Source organism: Talpa europaea, assembly GCF_964194135.1.
Source record: "Talpa europaea genome assembly, chromosome: 3".
Taxonomy (NCBI): domain Eukaryota; kingdom Metazoa; phylum Chordata; class Mammalia; order Eulipotyphla; family Talpidae; genus Talpa; species Talpa europaea.
Genome location: NC_140069.1, coordinates 102563864 through 102586112, shown reverse-complemented (window position 1 = coordinate 102586112; position 22249 = coordinate 102563864). Strand labels below are relative to the sequence as shown.

At 39.1% G+C, this 22249-nt stretch overlaps 1 protein-coding gene across 2 annotated transcripts in view; it reads right to left on the bottom strand.

Annotated features, from left to right (window-relative positions):
* PLEKHA8 (pleckstrin homology domain containing A8) overlaps positions 1-22249 on the bottom strand; it is a gene marked incomplete at both ends in the record, with an annotated part of 62004 nt that overhangs the window by 29809 nt on the left and 9946 nt on the right. Inside the window, 5 exons of one of the 2 annotated variants that reach the window (XM_084229867.1) lie at positions 1737-1777; positions 2797-2967; positions 7672-7796; positions 9151-9306; positions 10436-10552. In XM_084229867.1, coding sequence (XP_084085993.1) covers positions 1737-1777; positions 2797-2967; positions 7672-7796; positions 9151-9306; positions 10436-10552 — 610 coding nt within the window. The remainder of the gene's footprint in view (positions 1-1736; positions 1778-2796; positions 2968-7671; positions 7797-9150; positions 9307-10435; positions 10553-22249) is intronic. The other variant, XM_084229868.1, reaches the window with a different exon arrangement.

The following is a 22249-nucleotide window of genomic DNA, read 5'->3' as shown; positions in this document are numbered from 1 at the left end:
GTAGTGATTAAACCCCAGCATTTGCCTTCCTCTGTGTACCAGTTGCACCTATCCTTAGGTCAAGATAATAAGAATGTATTGTTTTGATGTCAATGAGTTTAGTATATAAATTTGTGATTGCTGGAACAGTTCCCATATAGTAAAATCTATTAGACTGTTTTCTGAGTTTGAATCCTCACTTTGATTATCTAATAAACTTTCTTGATTATTGAGACTTTTATTCCAATCAACAGGAAAAAATTGTTATTAACTGTTAAAAGAAACAGGCCCCAAATGGAGTCATTTGTGCTGAGCCCATGTTACCAAACTGACACTCAATACTAAACCTAATTGCTGTTTCAGTTTCCCCCAGAAATGTAATCTTAACTAGTTGGTCTGAAATTTTTCAGTCAAGTAAACTGCCTGATAGACCCTATGGGGGCACAAGGGGAAATCGTCCCTCTTCTTTTCTCAGAGCAAACTAATTAACATCAGACAGAGGAGAAGGAGAAAAGACCAAATTTAATTATAAACATAGAAAAGTTACACAGCTATAAGTTCTAGAGTAAATGACACAGACAGAGGATAAATATTTTGAGATAAAGACTAGGATAAGGACCTAGGGAATCAAGCAGATGGGAAGGGGTCTCACTTGACAAGGAGAGAATGACTTCACATAACAAAACTAGATGCTCCAGAGATTTGTCCTGCCTCAAAATAGGTCTTTGCAATAAAAAGGTTAATTTTGGAGGTGACTAACTCTGGGTAATCTTCATTCTTTAAGATAATGACAACAACTTCCCTAGAGACCTGCAGGGTCTTGACTGACCTTAGCTACACATGCCAAGGTGACATATATTGGAAAAGCTTATCTGAACATTTTTGGAGAGACCTATTTTTCTTCAACTTTATCCCTCAAAAGAAGGTGACCTTGCCTGCAACTACACTCTCTTTGCTAACAATTTCCCTTTTCTGCCTATAAAAACAATTCATTCAGCATAGCTCTTCAGAACTCCTTTTTATCAGCTAGATATGATGTTACCTGAGTCATGATTCCTTGAATAAAGCCAGTAATATCTTTAAAATTTAGTCTATTGAATTTTGTTTACTTAACAAAAGCTAATTGGGAATAATACTTTTTCTAAAGATGCAAATAGTAGTATATAAAGAGCTGAAATATTAGATAGTAACTTGAAAAGACAACTATATGAACATGTCAAAATATGGAATGCTTATATGAAATTAAAAAATGGAATAAAGACTCTAAATATTTGGAAAACAATTATGAATTAACACTTTTTTATTAAATCAAAGGAGAATTTAGAGGAAAAAATAGTTTATACTTTGATGCTAAATTCTTTTTTCAACCTGTAAAACTACATAATATTTTTATTTTTTAACCAAAAAAATAGCACTGTCTTTTCTTGACAAAAAACACACTTAAATCATTGCTTAGTTTCCCCAAAAGAGCAAGGTTCCAATACTCAAGAAACTAGAGACATTAAAAGTTATTAGACGTGATGGGTGAGGTCCAGATTCTAAGGAAAATGAAACCAGCTTCTGTAGTACTTGATGCTAAATGAAAGGTATATATTGTTTCAGTATCACCCCAAATAGGAAAGCCATATCGTTTCCTTCTGATTATTACTCAAATCATGAAGGAAGTCACCATACAATCAAAACATTTTTATTTTTTTTAAACAAGGAAAAACAATATCCTTATTTTTTTTATTTAGAAAGATAAAAAGTTACTGTACCTTTCCAGTGAATTATGAATTGGTACAATAGGATGTTTCATCTTTAAAAGAAGCAAAGAAATAAAAATTTACATGTTAAACTTCCAACAGAGCATAATCAGAATTTTATTACACATGAAAATGGTAAACATGACCAAAACATACTCTGTCCCACTCGATTGAAACAATGTGAGATCCTTCCAAAAGCAGGGAGTCATTGATTCCAACTTTCTTATTTATTCAAATAAAGATAGACAAATTTCTAAGGCAAAGGAAGACAGTCTCTTGAATGACATAATTATCATAGCCAAACCCTTGGTGGTTAGCCTTTTCATATAATTTTAGCAATACTGGTAAAATAGTAGTAAGTACCAAACTATGACAAAGCATGATATTGAACACTGGAAGAACAGAATGGTGTTTATGACCTTGAAGTAAATTGAATTTTAGGGTAATGTTAAATTGAATTTTAGGGTAATGTTATGCATGAGGGTATACTTAGCTCAGCCTAGGAAGTCAGGGTAGAGGAGATTAAATCTTTAGGTTGAATGAGAGCTAACAGGGAAAGATGGTTGAGAAGGCATTCTTGGCACTGGGAAACAGCACAAAGATGTGGGGAGAGCTCTAAGCAGTTAATACAATCAAGCCAGGTAATGACCGAGAAAGAGGCTGGGGATCTGAGATGGGGTTAAGACATTTTGACTTTAACCTATAGGCAAAGAGGGAACTGGAAGGTTTAGGAAAAGCAATCCAATTTGTACTGTGTGAATAGAAATACTGTTAGTTGCCTGAAGGGTTAGGTTGAAGGCTACTAATTAGAAGGCTACCTCAAAACTCAGGAAGACTCTCTGGTCATGGAGGCTAGAGGGGAGGTTAGCCACATTAGAGACATGTTTAGGTGGTAAAATTGCCAAAAATAACTAACTTGATATTCGGACTGAGGGCAGATACAAAAGTGAACATAAAGGAAAATCGACTAAAATATGTCTTTCTCAGTCGCCAAAGGGTGATGGAAAACATAACTCAGTATCACCTTCTTTGCTTTCAACTTTTCTGTATGCTTTGCTACAGCCAAGCTGAGCTGGGCTGTTACCTTATTGGACTTGAGCATGGCCAGCTGAGGCGATCCTGGGGGAGTTCGATAGAGTAACTCGGAGGTGAAAGCTGCATTTGCAATCTGCATGCATTCTTCCAAAGTCTTCAGAAAAGTATTGCAGGTTGATTTTAGCAAAGTTCCCACATCAATTCCCTCCTACAAAAACAACCAGAGTGGAAGACTTGTTTACCTTGCCAAAAAAGATAAAGTCCAAGTATAGAATGTTCTTATCCTCAATATAATAATGTATTTGTCAGAAAAATATGTATTTGCCAGACAAATATGTATTTGCCAGACAAATATGTACTCAGAAAAAGACTAAGTTCTTGAAGCATACATAAGCTTTACCCTCAATCTGACTGTTCACACTGACCCACTCACCCACTGAGCTGAAGCAACAAGTTTGTTCAACTAGATATTGTGCCGGGGCTGGGCACAGTGCCCTCGTGAGGTTTCCAGTCTATAAGGGGTGACAGACCTGAAACAAGAAGTCATACAGATTGAAGACTGGAATCAATAAAAAAATGATTCCCACTACTGAGTGAAAATGAGGTTCTAGAACAGAAGCACTGGAAATTACAAGTCACACATTTTCTGCTTGAATGGATTTTTTTTGGTTTTCAGTATAGATGAGTCTAAGAGGTTTTAGCAACTGGAATTCTTTTAAATATCCAACAATTCCTTCCTCCCCTAAGTTATTTTACTTGCTTAAAGTGTTTTCCTTCTGGATATTAATATTAATAAGCTATTTAGGAAACTGACACTACACCCTGACTAGAAAATGTGGCAACCACAATTTAGTGGTATCAAGGAACTAGATTGGGCCCATGATGGAGGTGCTCATGCTAAGTCTTATGTCAGCAAACCAAACACTAAGTTTCTGTGCTCAGATCTCTCAGAGCAGGATTGCCTCTTCAGCACAAGTTACCAGACCTTTGTTATATGTAAGGAAAATAACATTGCTTGAGCCAATCAGCAAATGCTCAGTATAATTCCCTTGTTCCTGGTCGCTTTGGTCTATAAAAATCGCTACTTTTGTACAGTTCTCCAGAGCTCCATTCTATCTGCTAGACTGGAAGCTACCCAGTTCATGAATTACCGAATAAAGCCAGTAAGACCTTAGAAATTTATTTGAATTTCGTTCTTAATAGAGATCTCAAATTGCCTCAATTTTGTAATTCTAGCAAGCTAGAGGATAATTTTACTGGCTGTGGACCACTATGATTCTGACACCAAATTTTTTCCTACACCACCACTGTCCAATACTATCTGGGTCATACAATTCCACTAAATTCAAACACCAGCTATCTAGTGATAGTATTAGATTCCACAGGTCAAAAGCTCAGTCCACAAGACTGTCCCACCCCAAAGGCAAATCCAGGTTGTCACCTGAGTGGCTGATTGGAGATTTCAATGGAGAGGTCAAATTAATTAGGTCTAATTTTGAGAGAGCAGGTCACAGAAATCAAAGAAACATCTTTTCTAGAGTACCAGTTAATTATAAAACTTGATATAACTCAAGGTCAGATGGATGAGATGCATAGGGCAAAGCAAACAGAAGGGGTGCAGAGAGCCATGCTCTCTGAGTATGTTATACTCCCTAATCGCCTCAAGTTCACCAACTTAGGGCCTCTTTGAACTCAATTTTAAGAAAGCTTCATTAATAGGAACAATTGATTAACTCAATGATCTGGTGATTGAATTCATGCTCCACACCTCCTCTTCATTCCCAGGATATAGGGACTGAGGGGTGTGATTAAAAGGGTCAATGCTATAATCACTTGGTGGGCTCCACAATCTATCAGCCACAGTACCCTTTTCTTAGGCTCTTTCCAAAAGCTGCCTCCCAAAAGCCACAACTCGATCATTCTTCTCACAGGCAATTCCAAGTATTCTAGGAGCTCTGTGACAGAAGTTGGACAAAGCCCAAATGTTTCTTTCTTTTTTTATTGAAGGACCATTGTTTTACATCCTCGTTAGTGTTTTGGCAGTTTAGGATTCCCCCCTCAGGTATAGTCACTATAGCATTCCCACCACCAAAGCACCATAGTCCTCTACTGCAGTCCTTTGTGTACTCCCTCATCCCCTTGTTTCACCCCACTTTCTCTCCCTCCCCATCTCAATATCTCAGATCTATAGTGAGCTTTCAAGGGTTGGTTTTAATGTTTGTCTTTTTCGGACCCTTTGTTTGGTTTCTCTATTATTGCACATATTAAGTGACACCCTCTGGAATTTATCTTTCTCCTTCTGGTTTATTTCTCTTAGCATAATTCCTTCCAGTTCCACCTATGTTGCTGCAAATGATATGAGTTTATCTTTTTTGATTCTGAGCACTATACCACTGTGTATACATAACATACCTTCCTGATACGCTCACCTGCTTTTGGGCACTTATATTGTTTCCACATCTTGGCTATTTTAAATAGTGCTGCAATAAATGTAGGAGTGTAGGTTCACTTTGGAATTAGTGTTTTTGTATTCTTTGGGTAGATACTTAGGAGTGGAATGATATGGCAGATTCATTTTCAGTCTTTTGAAAATCTCCACAGTTTTCTACAGAGGCTGGGCCAGTTTACATTCCCACATCCTTGCCAGCACTTGTTTCCAGCCTTTTAGATATGGGCTAGTCTCACTAAGGTGGTATCTCACTGTGGTTTTGATTTTCATTTCCCTGGTGATAAATGAGGACGACCATTTTTTCATGTGCCTTTGGCGATTTGTATGTCTTCTTTGTAGAAGTGTGTGTTTAAGTCTTCTGCCCATTTTTTAATAAGATTTATTTATTTATGCATGCAAGAACTGGGGTGCAGGCCAAAGGTGTGGGGAGTGAGAGGATTCACCAGAGACAGAGTGGGGAACGGAACAGCCAGACTGACTGAAATACACTGCTGAGGGGAGCAGCCGGCGAGTCAGGAGAGGTCTGCTGCACCATGTGTGTAGCTCCCTGGCCAAAGATGGAACTCCTACTGCAGTGGCTGCAGATAGCTTCTAGGTTGTGTCTTAACTAACCCCTTGCACCACCAGGAAGGCCCTCTTCTGCCCATTTTTAGCCCCCTTACTTAGGCTCTTTCCAAAAGCCAAATTTGTGTTACCAAACACTTATTTCTACAATATCACAACCACAGTTTCATCACCAAGTCCCCATGGCACTTCTTTAAATTAAAATTCATGTTCACATTTCCCCTTCCCTCTAGACCAGTGCTTCAGTACCACAAACATTTGGGGCTGATTAATTTTTGGAGTGAGGAAAATAGAGGGAATGGCTCTTCTATTTATTGCAGTATTTTAAGCAGCATCACTGGCCTCTACTCACTAGATACGAAAAGCAATCCCTTAGTGACCACAACCAAAAATGTCTCCAGACAATGCCAGATGTTTTCTGGGGTACAAAACTGCTCTAGATTGAGAATCACTCTCTGCTTTAGACTATAAACATCCCAACAGCAGGACTGAATTCTTTTTTATATACTCTTTCCCTACCCAGCACAATGTCTTCTACATAATAGACAGTTGCTGAATGAATGAGACAACCCAAAAGGAAATGAATGAAAGTGAATTAAATCACCTGTGTTAGAAAAACCCAACGCACATATGCTACTAGGAACACAGTATTCTTTTCCTTTCTAAGAAAAGTAATTTAAAACAATTATGTCGGGGCCTCCCTGGTGGCGCAGCGGTTGAGCGCTGGGTTGCGGAGCTGCCCGCAGCCTCTGCAGTGCTGGTTCGATCCCCGGCTGCTCCCCGGCCACCGGAGGAGGGTCCCTTATGGCGCGCAGACCTCTCTTGCCGCCTGCTGCTCCCCTCAGCAGTGTACTTCGGTCCTTCTGCCTGCTCTGCTCCCTGCTCTGGCTCTGGTGAATTCTCCCACCCTCCCGCGCTTCTGACTGTACCCAGTGCTTGTATAAATAAATAAATAAATAAATAAATCTTAAAAAAAAAAAAAATAAATAAAAAAATTAGAAAATTACGTCTGCAGATTCCTCATTTTATAGGCATTGTTTTTCAGATTAAAATGTCTTTGAGAGCACAGAAGAGAGATCTCCCTCGTTAATGTGAGCCACTGAATGAACAGTTTAACACTACATAGATCTTTTAAAAGATGTTAGTACGAGCGAATGACAACCTTATAAGTAATGCTAAAATTTGAATCCTTGTTGATGATGGAGAGAAAAAAGACTGTGTCTCCATCTTAGGAGACACCAGTCTACACGAAAACATAACTACTGTGGTGAAATAAAATTCTGTTAGTCTTATCAAAGATGCGAGACACTATGTTGGCATTTTTTTTTTTAAAAGATTTATTTATTTATTTATACAAGCACTGGGTACAGTCAGAAGCGCGGGAGGGTGAGAGAATTTACCAGGGCCAGATGGGAAAGTAGAACAGGCAGACTGACGAAGTATATTGCTGAGGGGAGCAGCGAGCGGCAGGAGAGGTCTGCGTGCTATGTGGGACCCTCGCCGGTGGCCGGTGATCGAACTGGTGCTGCAGAGGCTGCGGGCAACTTCGCAGCCCAGCGCTCAACCACTGCACCACCAGGGAGGCCCATATGTTGACATCTTAATAGAAATGGCTCTGTTACACAGGTAAGTTTGTATTAAAAAACTGTGAGAAACATACATTAGTACCATAGTTAAAGGTTCCATATGTTATTAATTAATAAAATCCTAAACTTGTTCCAGAAAGGGAAACCATAAGCTTCCATATGCTGAAATGCAAACATTTCTCTTTGTTGGATTTTATTAATTTTTCTGAGAGAAGTAGTAAATTTCAAGATAATCAGGGATTTTGAGAAAATAAGTGTAACTGGTAAGCAACAGCTTATGCTACTTTTTGTGTGGTTAAAGACAACATTTTACCTCAGAATTGGACACACCAGTTGTAGTCACTTCTTTTGTTTTATCTACTTGCTGAACAAGGAGGTCACAGTAGAGTCTTAGTTCTGACATTTTGGTTTTCAAGTTCTCAGTATTTTCAGCAAACTCTAAATGACAAAATGATAACGCAATTATAAAAATGAATAATTGATTTACCGGTTAGCATATAATACAGAGAATATAATACAGAATATAATACAGAGAATATAATATAGAATATAATACAGAGAATAAATAACAACCTATGCCCCCAATAAGATGTTTACAGAATGCGTTACAGAATATGATTTAGATGAAGATATGGAAGCAAATCAATAGAAAAAAAGGAGACTTCTAGTCTTTAGAAGTGCACAGCATTATTTCTTGAGTCAACATATTGCACGATTACCAGTAAAGGTGTCTGAACTAGGAGCAGAGTCAAGGGCTCAGTTTGGCCTCAGTTCTGCCACACAGTTCTGCTAACATGGTGCTCAAATATAGGAAACAGTGTCCTATTACATGAAATTACCACTTAATAAGACTTGTTAATTCAGGACTTGTCCAGCATGCTATCTATCAAAGCTAATGGCATCCTTTACATATCTGTAGCTCTCTCATTAGCCAGACATTCCAGATACAATCATCGCTGCCTCCGGTTTTCTTCTCCATGAAAATGCTGTGCATTACCACCTGATCTGAGTCAAAGTTGACAGGATCTAGAATGTGCTCCTGATGTTGTTTTTAGCATTAAAAAACAACCCACGATGTGGTCATCTTACTGTGTCTACTTGAAAAGTTAAGCACATCTCCCATACATGTCATCAGAAAGGTCATGAAACACTTTTTCACAGAGGCCCCTCGCTCTCACTAATTTCCTCAGGTGTACCCATGAGCTAGGAGAGTTCAGGCAGTAAGATTTGACCAAATCTAAACAGAAGCTTGAGTCATGGTTCTCAGGAGATCTAATGGTGGCAAGTTAATGAGCACGAAGGGGCAGCAACCTAACATTTAAGTATCCATCCATCCCACCTCAAGGAAAGGGAGACGTGGGGTGTTACTGTAGAAGGCACCTTGATGCAAGGCCCCTCTGGCTCAGCAATTCTTCATCAAGGTCAACTCTGCACCAGACTGGGTACTAGACAGTTTCATATCACTAGGTTACTACCTCTTTTTAATATGAGGCAACTGAGAACTAGAACTGAAAGATTAAATGACTCATGCCAAGGTCACAAAATCAGTAACTTGCAAAGCCAAGATATGAAGCTAGTTGTATCTGGCTCAAAAGTCTTTACTTTTTCTACTATGATATCCTAATAAAGAAGAATTAGATACAAATCCTGGTTTAAATCCCACTGAGGTATATATTATTTCTACGATATACATACCAAGTTAGGTGGTTAGGGGCAAGGTAATAAAAAGGGAATCCAGAGATGTCAACTTGGGACGATTCCCAAGGTCCCTACACCAGACAACAATACTTGCCTTTCTCCTTTTGTGTCCTACTGTCTGTAAGGCAAGCCTTGGCTGATCCCAGGGCTACTAGCCACCGCTGTCTCTCAGCCACACTTCTGGCCTTCAGGTAGAAGTATTGTTCTCCAGGAATTATCAGGTCCATGCGTGTATTATCCACCGAATGAACTGGGAGCAAAGTAGAGGGAGATTAGAGACCTAGAAGAACCCTATCTGGGTAGCCTCCAACCCACTCAAATCCTTGTGCAAAATAGGAGCTGGTCACTGAAGGCTTCTCCCAAGAAAGGATGCCAGCTGTCACTCCCTCTTCTAGTTTATTTACCTCTTTCTAGATGCCTCTGAGGTTGAAGAGGGAAAAACTTGTCTCCAAGGTATGGCCGAGACTTTGGTCCAAAAAAGTATCCCCTACTGGAATTAGGATCTTTTATCAGACTAGAAAAGGACTCTTTTGGCTTGTGTATGTGTGAAGTATGATGTTTTAAGGCCAACAAGTAGGGATAAACTCTTTATCTCCTTGGCTTTATTGGAAAGCAATCAAGAGCACAATATTTTTTCTTTCCTACTTTCCTTGATAAGCCTAAGCAAAAGTTTGAGAATGCCCTCAGAGCCCTTCAGAAGAAACATGCAAACCATACTCTCCTTCACCCACCCTGCCATCACCTCCAAAATTCCCTTTTGATCTGTGTCTGAGGCACTTCTCAAGCATATCTGAAGATTCCCCAAACCAAGAAATAAAGGCTAATTAAAGGTGCTAGTTGTTTTTACTATGTGGTGCAGTGAGAAGGTCTGTGTGTCCTGATTTAAACAGAAGTGTTTGATGTTGCAATAAATATACTTAAATAAGCTTTACACTAGCCTCAGGTGGGCAGGTGACTAAGGAATGAGCAATAGATGTATGGTTAATACACTGCTCTCATTTATTTTGATTATCTCTTTTTTTTTTTTTTAAAGATTTATTTATTTATTCATACAAGCACTGGGTACAGTCAGAAGCGTGGGAGGGTGAGAGAATTCACCAGAGCCAGAGCTGGGAGCAGAGTAGGCAGAAAGACCAAAGTACACTGCTGAGGGGAGCAGCGGGTGGCAGTAGAGGTCTGCGCGCCATTATCTCTTAATCAGCCTCCTTGTAAAAACTGGCTGCAGTTTTAGGTCTTATTAATAGGCTTTCTTTTGGGGCATAACACTATATATCTTTGTCTGTTCTATGAGAGCAACACAGAAAGGTACACAAAAGTTAGTATTTTTATATTTTGGGGGAAACAGAAAAATAAACTCTGCAAGTCTCTACATTTCTCACCTTGAATTTCACAGACTGCCATTTGGATGCTTCCTTTGCAACCTTTCCAGGCATCTTCAGGAGAATCATAATAGGATAATATCCCCCCACAGAGAAGGAACCATCGAGGCTGCCAACCTGAAAACAGACACAAAAGCATGGTCTCAATTACCACCTGCATGTGAAGTGCCTCCCAAGAAACAATAACAAGATGCTGGGTTCCAGCTCCAAGGGTACATTCCTGTATGTTTGATTTCATTTTTAGGGGCAAGATAAAATTAAAAACAATCTGCCAGAAACATTTATTTTTAGTCACGTAATGTACTGAAGTATAGAAGTAACAGCAACAACTACCTGTAGGTAATTGGATTACTGATGAGTTTTATCCCCTACTTACCCTAATACACAGTACTAGCTTCTAAATGATCATTGTGTCTTGAATGTTACTGCTATCACATATTTGCTTTCCTCCTCTCTGGTTAAGAATTATCCCAAACCTAGAAATGGGGCAAAAGATTATACTGCCCTACCAATATCACACATGGTGCTGTCTAGTAAGGCTGCCTAAGGTGACTTTGATTTACTATTTAGTACTGATCACTGAAATGAACTAAACTGAAACATTCAAGACCTCAACAACTTTTCAGAGAATTTTCAGGAACAAACTATAGAGTAGAAATACACATCTTATCTAGTCCTTTTATAAAACCTATATATTTTAGTCAAACCAGATTTGTTATATTCCTGCTTTTGAACCAGCTGTATTTTCTTCCTAAAATGCCATTCCTCTCTGCATTATCCTTGTCAGTCTCCTCAGACACGTTTTGTTTTTCTTTCTGAAATGGAATACCGCTTTCCATTTCTCTCATGGGACTCTTCTGAAGTTGGGCCAGCCAGAAAAGGTTAGTGGGGGCTTTAGGATTAAGACACCATTTGAGATTAAAATAGTGTCACTATTAAATTATTATAGGAAATTAGTGTACTTCTGGAAACACCCTCAAGCTTAAGATCAGGGAGCAGGGAAATGACGTAGCACATCAGGAAGCTAAATGATTAACACCAAATCTAAACCTAAGTGCAGGGGTTTGGTGGCAGGAGAGATGGATGCTTCATTCATTTTTTACATTTGCAGGGCCCAAGGGTAAGAGCATTCATATTGACAAAGTAACATATCTATTATTTCCTTAAAAAAAAAATAACAAAACTGGTTAAAGACTGATTCTCAACATCCACACTCTAATAATTCAGTATCTGAATTATTCTGAAATATCCTGCCACACAAGTCTTTCTGACCAAACATAAGCAATCTTTTCTAAAACTCTGGCTTACTTATATTCTTCTTGTTTCCTTTACTGGATGTCAGCAACCCCTACGTCCTTACCCTAACATCAACACAAGTTACTGGCTAGAAAAACTCCCCGGACTTGCAAATTTTTATTCCATAAAGTGAGGCTTCCTGATTTTGGCATCAAACTCCACAGAAATTCAAACTTGAAGGCCACTGTTCTTAGCAGAAACATTACAAACCAGGAAATCACACTGATCATCGGACTATGCCTTAAGCAAGGAAGAACTCCCAGAATTAGATATTATGGTGATATTTTAGCTCTTTTACAAGAGTCTTTTTATTTATAACTGAGGCTATCTTCCCTCACTGAAGCAGAATCAATTTGTGAGAAATGAAAGAGATCTTTGGTATCACCTAGTGCAGCTAGCTTGTTTTATAGGTAAAGAAACCAATGCTGAGTGGCCTACCTAAGGGTACATAGGAGTACTTAGCAGAACAGGAAAGAGAACCAGGTCTTTGTATACTGCTCCTTCTGGCATAAGAACCCCCAAGCCCTGACCCTTCATTTCTAGAAAGCTATCCTGATACATCTTTTTCCTTAGCGCTTAACTCTGATGACTATGATGTGAACACTTCCCAAACCCACCATGACTTTTTGGCAGAAGAAATTCAGGATATCCTCAATTGCTGTATTTTGTCAAATTTAGGACCATACCTACAACAGACAGAATTCTCCAGAGAAACAAAACCAACAGTATGTATGTGCATACATGTATAGTACAAGAATGTGTTATCTATTTATATACTATATATCTATATTTATTATAAGCAATTGACTTATAGAGAATGAGAAGTTTTAAGATCTGCATTGGGCGAGCTAGAGACCCAAGAGAACTGACATTTAGCCCCAGTCCCAGTCTCAAAGTCAGCAGACCACAAACCCAAGAAGAGCTGATATTTCAGTCTTAGTCCAAAAGCAGAAAAGGACCAATGTTTCATTCCTTCTATTCAGGTCTCTGGTTGGCTGAGACCCATTCACATACGAGAAAGCAATCTACTTTACTCAGTCTACCAAGTCAAATGTTATTTCATCCCCATACATTCTCACAGACACACCCATCATAATTTGGCAAAACATATGGTCCAGGCAAGTTGACACACAAAATTAACTATTACACACCATCAATTTCAAGACATATCATTATTTAACGTAATTAATATAAGAAAGAAAAAAATAGCCTGCCCATTAAACAATTACATGGCACTGATGGAAGCTTAGAGTAGAAAATTTGTGATAGAGGCATCATAAATCCAGACACTGAAAGTAAGGGTAAAAATGATTAACATAGTTGTTAAACCAGCTAGAGAAATTAACCCCTTAGGAGCTCTGTAGAAAGAATCTAGAGGAGCAGACCAGAGGTGGGGCTAGAGAGGTTGAGGGCCCTAAGACAATCACCTGTCTTCACAAATTAACCTAATCACATCCTAAAAGTGATTAACAATAGGTAATGATTTCACAAAGGAATGAACCCCTCCCCAAAACAAGAACACTCTATCAGAACAATTTCTCAGTAAAAGGGAGCTCTCTTCCCAAGACTGCCCATCAGTGTGTAGATAAGTGTCTCTCTTTTTTCTTTCTCCATTTTCCAATAAACCTGTCCTTTTAAAATGCAAACTTCACCTGCCTGTGACTGTGCAAATGTCTTCATTTCCTGGGCAAACTCAGCATAAATTCCCCCGTGTACTGCTGAAAAGAGAACTTGGCTGAAACTTTTCTCAGAGGACCCAAAGATGGTGCTCATTGAACCCTATACCTCATCAAAATGAGATCACTAGTTCTAAGATACTTCCCGATTTCAGTTATTGAAATGTGAAAAATGCCTGAAACTTCAAAAAAATGTGGTACTAAACTAGATTTATCTTACAGAACTCTGAAAAAGGTTAAACAGAACCCCTTTTCCTCCTAAAACACACACGTACACGAAACACAGCTGCAGTTCTTTTTGAAAGTAGCAGATGGACTAGAACAGTAACTGAAATAATACCTTTCCTGTAGCAGGTTCTGTTATTTATCTAGAAGTTATCATTATATAGGGGCAGTTCAATATATTGTTATTTTATTCTCTAACTACAAAAACTATGACCAAGAAAAACTTTTCTTTAAAGCATAAAGTTCCTGGAGTTTGAAGGCACATTAAAAGAATGCAGAAGTCTCATTCTATCACATGAGATTTAAAGGCAGAGCAAAGGGGCATCTAGAGCAGAATTGTGACACACTGCTCTTTCATCATGCCCTGTGCTGGAAGCTCAAACACAACTCAGGAATGATGAATATGAGAAAAGAAAAAAGGCTATTAAACTACTTCCTATTTTAATTAATCTGCAATTACCTAGAGCTACTGTGAAGGTTAATTTTATTTTTCATCTTGACTGGACTAAGGGATATCCAAATACCTAGTAAAGATTATTGCTGGGTGTTTCTATGAGAGTGTCACCAACAAGAATAGCACTTTAATTAGTAGACAGAATAAAGAGTGTCCTCACCAGAGCAGGTTAGCATCATCCCATCTGTTGAAGACCTAAATAGAAAAGGCCGAGGAAGGCGAGAATTTGCACTTTCTGCAGTGGCTGAGACCTTTATTTTCTCCTGTCCTGGGACAATGGCACCCCTGGTTCTCAGACTCTTGGACTCAGTCCAGGATTTACCCCACCAGCATCCCAATACTCAGGGCTCTGAACTCAGCCTACATTACATAAGCAGTATTCCTGATTCACCAGCTTATAGACAGCAGATCATGGGAATTCTCAGCCTTCAGAAACAGAGGAACCACTTCTTTTTTTTTAATTACTAAGTTTAATTATGTGGCTACATTATGGCTCCTCCATATGTGCACGTTCCACTCACCTTCCACCAAACCACCCGTGCCAATCCCCGTCTGCCTCTTTTCCTACCAAGTCCCTCTGCTAGCCACGAAATTATCTGACTAAGTCCAAGATTTATTCCTGCGGTATTTTACCTGGGTAGCTTTCTGGTTATTTATATTATACAATGAGTGAAAACATCGATTATCTTTCACTTTGGCTTATTTCACTTAACAAAATCACCTTGAGGTTCATCCATTTTGTCCAAAAAGACACTATTTTAGGGCATCCCTGGTGGCATAAGGGGTTAAGCACAGCACTATGAAGCTATCTGCAGCTTCTGCAGCATGACTTCCATCCCTGGCCAGGCCAGGGAGATACTCACATGGCACAGAAGACCTCTCCTGTCTCACCTGCTGCTCCCCTCAGCACTGTATTTCAGTCAGTTTGCCCATTCTGTTCCCTGTTCCCTGTCTCTGGTGCATCCTCTCACCCCACCCCCCCGTACCTCTGGCCTGTACCCCAGTTCTTGTATGCATAATCTTTTTAAAAAAAATACTATTTTATCATCTTTTAATAGCTGTGCAGTATTCAATTGGGAATATATTGCACAATTCCTTTGTCCATTCATCTGCTGATGGGCACTTATGTTGGTTCCACAATTTGGCAATTTTGGACAGTGCTACCAGGCATACATAAGTCTTTTCTTATTAGAATTTCTTATTTATTGGATAAATACGTAGCAATGTTACTGCTAGATCACACGGTATTTCCATTTTTATTTTCTAAAGAAATCTTTATATCAATTTCCATAGAGGTTGCACTAACTTGCATTATCACCAACAGAGGGTAAGAATTCCTTTTTCCAGAACTCTCCTACATTGGTGGTGGGAGTGCAAACTGGTCCAACCACTATGTAAAGCCATCTGGAGGTTCTTCAGTCTACTAAAAATAGAGCTACCATATGACTCGGCAATTCCACTACTAGGATCTACCCAAAGGACACAAAAACATTGATTTAAAAGAACACCTGTACACCTATGTATACTGCAGGACTATTTACAATAGCTAAAACCTGGAAACAACCCAAATGCCCAAAGATAGATGACTGAATCAAGAAGATGTGGCATATATACACAATAGAATATTACTTGGCAATCAAAAAAGATAAAGTCATGCCATTCTCAGTAACATGGATGGAACTAGATGGAATTATGCTCAATGAAATAAGCCAGACGGAAAAAGAAAAATATTAGATGGTTTCACTTATAGCAGAAATATAGGGGAACCAAGTAAGACATCAGTATAAAAAAATAGTAACAGTACAAAACACAACAAAGCAAAAACAGACAATTATAAATCAGAAACATCCTGCAGGGGAGGAGGAGGGAAAGAGATCAGAGGGAGGGAGGGAGGAGCACAGGGGACTGAGGTGATGGTGCATGGGTGCATTGGTGAAGGAAACCCTAAGGGGGTGGGGGGAAGCAAATATTGTTTAAAAATGAACAATGATGTAAAAAAATAAAAAAAAATTTAAGAAACATGTTAAAAAATAAAATTTTATAGAATGTCAAAAAAAGAATTCCTTTTTCTCCATATCCTTGGCAACATTTGTTGTTTCCATCTCATTGACACAGGCCATTTTCACAGAAGTGTGGTGTTATCTTATTTAGCATTTTTAATATAGGTTTTTTTAAGTCTTTGTCTAATAGGTCCTGTATTTCTGTACCCTTTATATTTGTCCCAGACGTCTGTCCTGATTTTGCTTTTCCATCTTGTATTAGGACATTCCTTGCTTCCTAGGCATATATATTGCCTTATTTGCTTTTTTTGTGGAAGGGGAGCTGTGAGTTTACCTTTGTTTCTCTGCTTAGTTTACTCTGGTGTGAGGTGGGGACAGGAGGAAGTATGTAGCTTAAATACACAATCTCAGTTTTGTTGTGAGTGAAGTTGCTCTCCTCAACCTCCTTCCCTTTCTCTCCATAGGAAGATCTGTTCAGTGCTTCAATTGCCCTAACTTCCTAGCCCAACTCTATGCTGCTCCTTTCTGCCATAGTGTGCTCTATGAATCTTGAAATCTCTTGGTGAGGGAGTCTAGCCCTGGTCCGCAAAGCTCATGCCCTGGGATTTAGCTGGGCCTGACAGGCAGGAGGTGCTGGAGTGGGGTGTGTACACTAATGTTTGGCAATGGACACAATAGCCACCTCTGTCTTCTCCTGCACCACTGCTGCACCACTTCTGAGGGACCAGGGCTGCAAGTTCCTTGTGCCCACTTGATACTTTCCAAGAGATCAATGAATTCTCTCACCAGTTATTCTCTGTTATTGGGCTGGCCATGGAGCCTGGTGACTCTTCAATCTGTTACTTCTGAGAGGGCACTGTGGGAAAAGCTTTCCTTACCTGTGCCAGTCATGGAGTTTCCAGCGTCCCAGGTCCAGCCTGTGCCCACATGTGACTTCACTCCCTTTCTGCAAAGTCCCTTCAGGGAAATTGGCAGTACACCAGAATACTGTCATAGCTTGGACAGCTGGCTCCAGCTCTTGGCTGGAGTATAACTTGCCCAGCCGTGCTGCCCTTTGCCTCTATCTTCTCCTTCCCCTTGGAAACCACCAACATTAGTTCTAGTTCTCCATGGGAAAGTCCTGGGACTCAATTGGGCAACTTCAGTCTTGCTTTGAGCAAATATTATTTTCTTTTATAGCTGTTTTTAGGGATGAAGGTGATCCCAACCTCTATTCTGCCATGTTGTGGGGAGTCATACATGAGCCAATTCTATTTTCTCTTCTTACTGTAGGAAACTCAGTGCCTGGTGTGGTGAGGTGACATGTACCTGAGGAGGTGTGATCCTGTGCCTCTGAATCATAGTATTGTAATCCAGTGTTAACTCAATTAATAAAAAAAAAAAAAACATTTTCTCCATCCAGCTCCCTCCTCCCCTCCCTGCCTCCATTCATCTATCTATCTTTAATTAGCTGTTTCTTTGGAGAACCCTGACTAACATAGTTGGAAATGATAAAACAGTTAAACCAACAAATAAAAAGAAGAAAATAGTGGGTCTGTAACAATTTCTGTTTCCTTAATTACTCATCTTCCTGCCAGTGCCTATTTCCCTCTTTTTGCCATCCTCCACTAGGGATGGAGTTGGTATCAGCCATACTCCCTATGTGGAAGGAGTGGATGAAACTTCAATTAGCAAGGAAACAGTTTAAGCTAATACAAGCTACTTCTGTTAGAGAGGGATGGGTAAGGGAAAGAAGAATATTTAAATGCCAACTTGTAATACATTGTATTATCTTGGATAATTTCATTATAGAAAGAATAGTATTTATTTTTGGCAACAGCATTCACTCCCCATATTTCTGTTACTAAAAATCCTCTTCTCCACAGCTTATCCATGCAGTTTGGGTGTAGCTGACCACTTCTAGAGTGGGCACGTAATACAGGTGTCAGTGAAGTTTCACATCGCTGGTCCTCAATGACATATTCCAAGATGGGCAAGTGACCCAATCAGGGATATCTCTGGGACTTCTTTTGGGACTGGGGAAAGGCAGAAAGAAATGGAGACTGTAGCTTTCTTCTTTGGCTTGAAGATGTTTGCTAGTAGGTGCCGAGTTATTTTGTCATTACATAGGACCTAAACATGATTCACAAATAAAGGGAAAAGGGGTGTGGGAGGACTTGAGGGAGGTAGGGAGACGAAACAAATCTGGATGACAGCTCTTGAAACTTCAATCAGACCACATCATATCTGAAAATACCCTTTGGGCTTTTAGTTAAATGATTCCCTTTTTACTCCAGGCCTAAACTGGGTTTTCCTATACACAAAAGATCATCTCAAGTTCATCACACTAAATGGAGAACAAGTACTTGACAAAATCTAGCAACCTTTCATAATAAAAATACTCAACACACTAGGAATGGAAAGGAATTTCTTCAATATGATAAATGCATCTACAAAAAAATCCCACAGCTAACATCTTACTTAATGGCAAAAGACAGGATGCTTTTCTCTTGAGATCAGGAACAGGACAAGAATGCCTGCTCTGGGGCCTCCCTTGGTGGTGCGGCGGTTGAGCGCTGGGCTGCAAAGCTGCCCGCAGCCTCTGCAGAGCCGGTTCGATCCCTGGCCACCAGCGAGGGTCCCAAAGGTGCGACAGACCTCTCTTGCCGTGCCCGCTGCTCCCCTCAGCAGTGTATTTCATCGTCTGCCTGTTCTGTTCCCTGCTCTGGCTCTGGTGAATTCTCTCACCCTCTCGTGCTTCTGACTGTACCCAGTGCTTGTATAAATAAATAAATAAATCTTTAAAAAAAATGCACCTAAAAAAAAAAAAATGCCTGCTCTGGCCACTCCAACACTGTATGGAAGGTTCTGGCCAGGGCAATTAGAGAACAAAATGAAATAAAAAGCACTCAGTTGGGGAAGGAAGAAGTTAATCTACCTCTCTTTGCAGAGCTATTTTTGTATAAAGAAACAAAAAACAACACACACAACAACCCTTAAGGAACCCACTAAAATTCTATTAGGACAAATGAGTTTATCACAAACCAATGTGAAATATCAGTTGTATTTCTACACAGTTACAATGAACAACCTGAAAATTAAGAAAACAATTTAATTTATAATAACATCAAAAAGAATAAAATATTTAGGAATGAGATTAAGAATTGTAAAATTTACATCCTAAAAACTATAAAACATTATTCAAAGAAATTAAAGAACATTTGAAGATCAATACTTTAAAACTGTTAGGCAGCTTGTTCATTTAATATAAATGTCTTTCTATACTTAATAGCAGTTATTTTCAAAAGTCACTTGTCTTTTTAATGAGCATAGTTTTCTTCAAAAATGCACTTATATTTGGATCTAAAATGGCATAGGTCAAGTTCATTTTGCAATATATTTTCTTCCCTTTTTATTTCAAAACAGCCACCATTTAAAAAATCAAAATTTCCAAATAGAGATGTTCTTATTCCTTTAAAGATCTAAACCAAAAAAAAAAAAAAAAAAAAAAGTGATTGTGAGTCATAGCAATGTCTGACTAAAAAAACTGCAGCTTCCCTTCTTTTTTCACTGAGCAGCCTTGTGACTGCTCATCCAAATATATCACTATAAATATAAAAACAACTGTACTCCATTAAAGACACTTAAGTTTAGTAAAAATATTGGTTAAAAATTTACAGTGTATTTTCTTCTTTGGTTAACAGCTCTGACTTTTGATAAATGCATAGTCCTCTATCACCACAGTAATCAAGATAGAAAAATACTTCATTACCCTCCCTTCAAATTTCCCTTGTGCTACCCTTTTGTAGTTAAGCTCTCCCCCAAATTTTACCTCAGGCAACCACTTTTATTTTCATTTTAGTTAAAATACTTTCTAGTTTTCTTGAAGACACCATCTTTGTGTCTTTGTGTCAAAGATAAGTTTATTGTATTTACGTGCATCTATTTCTGGGATGGCTATTATTTTTCATGGATCTATTTTTCTATTTCTTTACCAATACCACATAATATTTATTACTGAAGCTTTCTATTAAGTATTGTAGTCAGGTAGCATCAGTCTTTTAATGCTGGGCTTTTTGCCTCTCCAAATAAACTTCAGAACTAATTTGTCAATATTCATAAAATAACTCACTGGTATTTGGACTGAGATTGCACTGAATCTATTGGGCAACATGGGAAGAAATGATATCTTGACAATAATGAGTATTCCTATTCACACACATGGCATATCTTTCTATTTATTTAATATTCTTTAGTTTTACTCATCAGATTTTATTAGTTTTCCTAATAAAGATCCTGTACATATTTTTCTAGATTTATATCTAAGTATTTGATTTATGTAAACTAATATAAATGGTGTATGTTTTAAATTGCAGATTTCCCTTGTTTATTGTTGCTTTATAAGAGAACAATTGACTTTTACATATTAACCTTGCACCCTGCAGTACTGCTAAAATCACTTATTAGTTCCAGGTTTTGTCAGTTCTTTCACATTTTGTATGGAGATGATCATGTCATCTGTGAACAAAGACAGCTTTATGTCTTCCTTCCCAATCTGTTGGTCTTATTTCCTTTTCTTGCTTTATTGCATTAACAAGGGCTTCCAAGAATGACTTGAAGTGGAGTGGTAAGAAGGGACATCCTTACTTTGTACTTGATTTTAGTGAGGAAGATTCTAGTTCCTCATCATTAAGTGTGACATTAGCTAGAAATTTTTTATAGATACTTTTATCAAGTTGAAAAGCACTTACTAAGTCCAGTCTCTTGGTTCTTTTGTCTTTACTTTTCTTCTACAGAATTACAGCATGATTTTAGATAGTTCTTAGTGATCTCTTCCAGCTTTCCACACCTATGAACCTCTATCATAAGACAAAATAACAGGAAACTCAATTTTTTTTTGTAGAATTTATTTCAAAATAAAGTAACATTAAGAAAATAAAGTGAGGGCCTCCCCGGAGGCGCAGCGGTTGAGCGCTGGGTTGCGAAGCTGCCCGCAGCCTCTGCAGCGCCGGTTCGATCCCCGGCTGCTCCCTGGCCACCGGAGGAGTGTCCCACATGGCGCGCAGACCTCTCCTGCCGCCCGCTGCTCCCCTCAGCAGTGTACTTCGGTCCTTCTGCCTGCTCTGCTCCCCGCTCTGGCTCTGGTGAATTCTCTCACCCTCCCGCGCTTCTGACTGTACCCAGTGCTTGTATAAATAAATAAATAAATCTTAAAAAAATAAAATAAAAAATTAAAAAAAAAAAAAGAAAATAAAGTGAGTGGGCCTCCCCTGGTGGCACAGCGGTTGAGTGTTGGGTTGCGAGGCTGCCTGCAGCTGCTGCAGCACCGGTTTGTTCCCTGGCCGCCAGAGAGGGTCCCACAAAAAAAAATAAAATTAAATAAATTTAAAAAAAAAAGAAAAAAAAAGAAAAAAAAAAGAAAAAAGAAAAGAAAGTGAGGAGGCCTCCCCTGGTGGCGCAGCGGTTGAGCGCTGGGCTGCGAAGCTGCCGCAGCCTCTGCAGTGCCGGTTCGATCCCTGGCCCCTGGTGAACGTCCCACATGGTGCACAGACCTCTCCTGCCTCCCGCTGCTCCCCTCAGCAGTGTACTTTGTTCCTTCTGCCTGTTCTGCTCCCCGCTCTGGCTCTGGTGAATCCTTTCACCCTCCCGCACTTCTGACTATACCCAGTGCTTGTATGCATAAATAAATAAATCTTAAAAAAGAAAAGAAAAGAAAAGAAAAAAGAAAAGAAAAGAAAAGAAAAGAAAAGAAAAGAAAAGAAAAGAAAAGAAAAGAAAAGAAAAGAAAAGAAAAGTGAGGGCCTCCCTGGTAGTGCAAGGAGTTAAGATGCAACCTATAAAGCTATCTGCAGCTACTGCAGCACAAGTTCGATCCCCAGCCAGGGAGCTACCCACATGGCGCAGCAGACCTCTCCTGACTCACCCACTGCTCCCCTCAGCAGTGTATTTCAGTCTTTCTGCTTGTTTTGTTCCCCACTCTGTCTCTGGTGAATCTTTTCAATCCCCACACCTCTGGCCTGTACCCCAGTTCTTGTATGCATAAATAAATAAATCTTAAAAAAAAAAAGAAAGTGAGTTTAAATTTCAGAAAGATTGACATTCTTTTGGAGTGGTGAGCCAAGATTTGATTTATTCACCATAAGTTATGGTTGCTGTGCTCATAAGCCCAGATACATCATAGCTA